A 6738-nucleotide genomic window follows, 5' to 3' on the forward strand; every position below is an offset into this window, starting at 1 on the left:
CACAGAGGTGGAAGCCGAGGCAAGCAAAGGGCAAGTGGCTCGTCCAGTCACCCAGCTGGTAAGTGAATGAGGGGAGACTTTCACGGTGCTCTACCTGCCGCACCCCCAGTGTTAGTCGTCTCTAGGGATGCGTGACGGAGACCAGCCTCTCTACATGTCTAGGCCAACAGGGAATCTCCCACCTGCTCCTCAGAAATGGGCCTTCTCTCCTCCGGGGCTGCCTTGAATTCTCTCCCTGCTTCTCCTCTACTGATGGGCCTTTGGGGCACCTAAAGGTCAAAGCTCTCTGGCCCGATGGAGGATCTCTCTCTGCCACGGGCTCGGGCTGCCCTCCCGTGATTTTCATTTCACACAAAGTCTAAAACATATCACTGTGGCAACCTTGAATGTCCTGAGGGGGATTCTTTAAACCCAGGCAACGGCACCAAAAGTGCGCTCGCTTTCATGCATCGATGAAAACTTAGGAAAAACGCTTTCCCACTTCACTGGAAGCCAGGAAAGGGGTTCCCTGGTGGAAGTCACCCGTCACGTGGGGACTGCACTTCCTGAATATGCTTTCGTGTGTTTATGCCCTGGGAGCCTGATAAGACACCTGCGGACTTCAAGCAGGACGCCGAAAAAGCAAAATGCCTAAGAAACTAAGCTATTTGGTTCCTAGTTCTGACTCCTTCCAGTTTCTCGACCTCAGGGCTTCCCTTTGGGGCTAGACTTCCTCAATGATTTCCTACGGACCAGCAGACATCTTAAAGAAGCCAGTTGTATCCCACAGGCTCTTGGTTTCCATGGAAACACAAGACTGACATGACCTCAGTCTGACATTTCTGGGAAAAATTTCTCTCCCCCCAAAATAGCTATTTTCCTCTTAGGTCAATAGCAATAAAATTACAAATTGAAAATAACAAAAGCCCCGGGGTCCTGCAGGGGACCCAGGAGAGGGGCTGCCGGCCATGATGGGATAATAAGAAAACCCAGTTGTGCTTGCACTGTCTTAAACAATGAAGGAACAAAGGCTTCTCTGTACATCCTCACTGCCACCCAATAGGGCAGAAGCTCGGGGCCACTAAAGTGACGACAAACTCTCTTTCTCCCTTTGCTACTTATTACAAACTTCGGCAACTTAAAACCCACCACATACAGCCAAACAAATCCAAGCCAAAGCTCTCCGTGGCCAAGTGGAGATGATGACAAGATGTCGGCGCTCCCATCACCCTGCACGGCAGGCATCAGGAGCCCGGGATAAGACAGGGACGCAGACCTGGAAGAAAGGGCCTCCCCTCCTACACACCGGCGGGGGCTCCGGACAAGCCCCTTCCCTTAACGATGACCTGACGATTCTCTGAGAGCATGCGGCGTCTCTCCTTCTCCGTGTTATGGCCAAGTAAACGTCCTCATTTTCTCTTTTCACTCCAACATTCATCCTGAACCCCAATCCAGTCTGAGTCAGGCCTGGCCTACAACAAAGGTAGTAATACTAATGGCCATTTATAGAGAATAACCTAAAGTTTGCAAAGCAATTCATGAAAATTATTTCACCTAATCTCATAGTAACAGGCATGTTCCATAGCTACTATTATTGTCATTTTACTAAGGAAAAACTGAAGCCAAAGAAGCTAAATGACTCAGTGTCCAAGCTCACCAGGCTAGAAACTCAGAAGCAGGATTTCCATCTCTAATATGCTACCATAGTGACAACTCAAAGGGCAGTGTTTTTAAAAACAAAGGAAGACCTCCAGAGCTGGGAAGATACTGTATGGCCTCTTCAGAGAAGGACGGTAACAAGAATCCTGTAGGCTCCCCGTTGAGCCAGATAGGCTGCCATTTCTTAAGAAGAAAGAGTGGGCAAACTGAGGCAAGATCATGGGAAATAAAACAAAAAAAAACTAGGGGAAACTATATAGAACAAGGCAGAAGAAAGATCTAACTGACAGGGAATCATAGGAATAAAAATATTCTTTAAGATTTTTACAGAAATAATAGATACACAGGAACATCTGGAAGTGCCTTCATCACCTGGCAGCACAAGCCTGCTCATTTCAGAAGATTCTTCCTCATAAGGATCATTTCCTCTCAGAACTTCCCTTGTTAGCTGTGCTCACTCTTCCATTCCTTCTGACCCTGTACACTTCTCTTCCCACCACAACCCTGGACAAAGGGGCTCCTCTGCTTCCCACCCTTGAGCCAGTCAGTTCCCTTTGGGGCCTAGCCTCCGCCCATTAGAATATAAGCCCTGTGAGGGCAGAGACCTTCTTTTTTATTCTATCTGTATCCCTAATACTTAGCACAGTGCCTGGCACAGAATAATCGCTTAATGAATTCTCCTCAACTTGAGATGAACAAGAAAGGAAACAGGGAATACCCACTTCACTAGGTTCTTTAAAATGTTCAATTCAATGCAATCAATCAATAAGTACTCATTAAGCCTCTGGTATATGCCAGGCACTGTGCTCAATGATGGACTGACAAGTACAAAGAATGATAATCCCAATTCTGATGGAGCTGCCATTCAAAAAGGGTGGCAAGGACAAACGTGCAAAAGTAGTTCAATCTAAGATCATTTGAAAGAGAAGCTCCCTGCCCAAGATGGTGCTTAAGCTGTATCTAAGAGAGGAACTCCCAGGGGTGGAGGTAAGGAAGAAGGGCATCAAGGGAGAGGGGATGGTCAGTGCAAAGGCACAGAGACAAGGGATGAAAGAGAAAGGGTGAGGGTCACAGAGAAAGGGAGAGGGGAGGAAAGTGCAATCAGGCTGGAAAGATCCATTTGGGGCCAGCTTTACTAAGGGCTTTAACAACAAAGCAGGGGAATGTATACTTTATCCTAAAGGAAACTAGGAGCCTTGGGAGTTGATAGACTAGAGAAGGTCTGCTCCTAAGGAAAAAGGCATTGGCAACAGTGAGCAGGATGGCCCAGAGTACAGAAATTAGAGGCAGGCAGATCACTGAGGAGGTTGCCACAATCGTCTAGGAGAGAGGTCTGAGAGTAAATAAAGGCAGAAGCTGGCTAAGTGGAGAGAAGGGTCAAATGCAGACGATGGGGCAGAGGCAGAAGGCTTGACAACTGCCTGCGCACAGGAGGTAAGAGAGACGGAGGAAAGGTGAAGAGTTGAAGATAAAGCTGAGGTGGCAAATCCGGGAAACTGGAAAGACGGCCGTGCCACGGAGAGGCACAGACAAATCTGGAAGACAGAAGAGTTTGGGGGAAAGAAGACGAAGTCTTGAACATGTGGGAGCTAAGGTGTGTCCATGCCATTCGGTCTGAAATACCTTATATGCAACTTGGTGTTACGGGATTGAAACTCAGGGAAGAAACTGGGGATGGATGTATAGCTCTAGTTACCTACTAGTCCTATGTGTAGACCCAGGGATTAAAGGTACAGGCATGTGGGCATGTATGCACAGATGCTTACATATTCCTGTTTGTATGTGCACATACATGCATGTATGATGTATCCTCTTAAAAAGATGATAATAAAACCAGTGCGAGCTACAGAGTGTAGAATCTCTTAGTCAACAGAAGAAGCCCCAAGCTCCCACAGAGCACATCTGCCTTCTAGTCCTGTCATGGCCCCTTGTGATCTGTGACCTTGAACATGTCACAATTTCTCCGAGTTTAAGTTTCCTCATCTGTAAGACAGTATATCTTACTATCAATAGAAAAGCTTATGATTCTTCAGAAAGGACAAGTGGTACTACTCATTTGTACCTGCAGAGGAAAGGTACAAAAGAAAATTTAGGTTTATATTTCTTGGAATGATATATTATTGTAACAACTCCTAGAGAGAAAATCATACTTGAAATACCATAGGTGGAATAGAATAACAACAAAAACAGTCATGCCACAACCTACTAAGGAAACACTCTCCTACCAAGAATATTCTCCCAAATATCTATCACAGTAACTCTTAGCAATAGGAATAGAGAAATGAAAAAGCAAAATGAAAAAGAACAAATACAGCCCCAAAGAAAAACCAGAAGAGAGCCTTGTCCCCTTCCTTTGCAGAGATGGAAGGCCCAAAGGTGTAGAATATTACATCAGATTGGCTGATTTTTTTTCTTCTTCCACTTTTTCACTTTAAAAAAATATTTTTTATTTATGAAATAGCTCTCTGGGAGGGGGAAGGAGAAGGAAAATGTTTATAATTTAAAAAAACAACAAAAAAACAATAAAAATTTGTTTTTAAAAATTTGTATTAACATTTATTATACATCTAGAATGTGGAGCATATCCAAAATGCTTTCATGGCTTATAACGAAAAATAACTCGAGCATACTTCCATCTAGTACTAGGAAATTATTTTAAAAATAAAGCAAGGAAGCCAAGCAAAACTACAGAAGACTATTGAAATCAAAGTCCATGCAAGAGATTGCCATTAACACTTTGCTTTATGGCTGGTATCTAAACCATTATAATGATCTATTTACAAGAGGTAGCTTCTTTCAAGGAACATCATTTTAAAATACAAAGAACAAAATTATCAATAGGCAAAAAAGTTGATTATTCTATGTTCTGGAAGAAAAGTGGTCATCAGATAGCATCAAGCAATTTTCCAAAATATTGTGTCCAAGATCCCAGAAAACCAGAAAAAAAACAGGTTTCCAAAAATCTCTGAAAAAGTAGGGAAGGGGACAGCTGGGTGGCTCAATAGATTGAGAGCCAGGCCTAGAGACAGGAGGTCTTGGGTTCAAATCTAGTCTCAGACACTTCCCAGCAGTGTGACCCTGGGCAAGTCACTTAACTTCCCATGGCCCAACCCTTATCATTCTTCTGCCTTAGAATCAATACAATTCTAAGACAGAAGGTAAGGGTTTAAAAAAAGTAGGGAAAATCCAATCTACATCAATAATAATTAGCCTCTGTTTAAAAAAAGTGTTTCAAGGTACAGATAAAGAATTTATTCATCATAACTGTATAAAATCATCATAACCACTAGAAAGCAAGCTATTAAAAATGAAATGGCCCTTCGGATTCAACAAAATCTTCCATTAAAAATAGCAGAGTTCTCTGTGCATAAATTATCTTCCTACCTTTGGCCATTTGGGATTTAGAAGTCGGGCTTTGATTGCATCGTCCAGAGCTTTATGGTACTCTTGGATCTTCAGGTACGCTGCAGATCTGTTACTGTACAGGATACAATTCTGAGGGTCAACAGCCAGTGCTTCATTATAAAGGCCAATGGCTGTGCTGAAATCTCCATCATGACAGGCCTGGTTGCTCTGACGAACTTTCTCAACAAATTCAGCTTTACTTAGCGCTGGCCCATCTGGGCTTCTTCTGCCAAAAGACTTGGCTCCAAAAAGAGGAATCTACAAAGAGAGAAATCTTGTCAAATGAGGACCAGTCCATACACATTTGGTATAATACTCTAATTTAAAAGTCCTTATCAATTCTAGATCCAACCTTTTAACAATGGTATAATAACCAGTGCTACAACTGTGATAAAACCAAACATTCTTCTGAGCATCTGAAGTATTTAACATGCCCAAATTAAAAGTGAATTTGGCACCCAGGCCCAATTCATCAGCACCAAGGTCCAGGCACTTTTGTAATCCCAGTCACCCCCCACCCATCCACTCTACCTCCCAGGCTATACCAGTGGAGATGTTTTACAGTTCCCAAGGCAGCAATCAGTCAAATATCCTCAGGGTCCCTAGTGCTTGAGGGTAGCATAAGAGAGGATCTGAAAGTCTGCCAGGACTGATTTAATGGACCACCAAGCTGCCCAAACAACCGAGAATCAAATACCTGCATCAACATGAAAGAAATGGGAAACAAGGGGCAAAATGCAGAAGAGAAGAAAAAGGAAGGGATAATAAGGAGTTTGTGGGAAGTCAAAAGGAGTACGATATAGAGAAAACAGAATAAAAGAGAAATATCATCAATATGCCTGGCATTATAGGGGCTAAAGATCCTAAGAAGAAAAGCCTTAAGTCCAACTAACAGAAGTATATAAAAGCAAAAAAGAGAAGTGGTCAAAGGATATGAAAATCAAAACAACCCTAAGGTTCTGTCTCACACCTCACAAATTTACAAAGATGACAAAAGATGGAAATGGTTAATATTGGAGAGGCTGTTGAAAGACGGGCATACTAATACATTATTGGTGGAGCTATGAATGGTATGATTTTTCTGGAAAGTAATTTGGGAGAGGCAAAGTCAAGATGGCAGAGGGAGAAATGGTAGTATTTTAGTCTTAATTCCTCCACAACTTAAGCCATTACAACTTAGAAAAAGCAGCAGACCAATCCTGATTGGAAAAGACAAGAAAAAAATAATGGTGAGTCATTTTTCCAGCACTGGGAAGCTTGGGAAGATAGAGGTCTGCCAACACTGGCTAGGAGCATGGTGGAGGACAGGGGCCACAGCAACAGCTACAGTGGCCAGGAATATGTCAGCACATAAGGAAAGTAAGGGGACAAATTACCAGGACAGGAAGCACCCAGAGATCCCAGAGGACCAGTGAACCAGCACTGGGAGCTGGAATGGGTGCTACTGGGCAGCTCCATTGTCTATTGCCCAGGTCCAGGTCACACAGTTCCAGGGTAGAGAGTAACTATCAAGGTTAGGAGGGGGCAAGAGTCTTACCTGTGTAAGGAACAAGGAATAAGTGCTAGAACCATTCGTTCTGTGGCTCTCAGACAAAGAGCAGAAGAATTCATTTCTAAGCTTTAGCCTTACATATAAGCCTTCAGTGGAATAATCAGGACATGAAACCAAAACCAAAGGGGAAATAGCAGTTCAGT

General features: G+C 43.3%; 1 protein-coding gene across 1 annotated transcript in view; it reads right to left on the reverse strand.

The window, feature by feature from the left end:
- The window catches only part of TTC28 (tetratricopeptide repeat domain 28), a 664121-nt gene extending 658375 nt beyond the window's left edge, over window positions 1-5746 (reverse strand). The window contains exons 1-2 of the mRNA XM_044685476.1: window positions 5741-5746; window positions 5023-5301 (exon numbers count right to left, since the gene is read on the reverse strand). Of these exons, the coding sequence (XP_044541411.1) occupies window positions 5023-5301; window positions 5741-5746 (285 nt within the window). The remainder of the gene's footprint in view (window positions 1-5022; window positions 5302-5740) is intronic.
- Window positions 5747-6738: the final 992 nt, after the last annotated feature.

Source organism: Gracilinanus agilis, chromosome 1 (genome assembly GCF_016433145.1).
Source record: "Gracilinanus agilis isolate LMUSP501 chromosome 1, AgileGrace, whole genome shotgun sequence".
NCBI lineage: Eukaryota > Metazoa > Chordata > Mammalia > Didelphimorphia > Didelphidae > Gracilinanus > Gracilinanus agilis.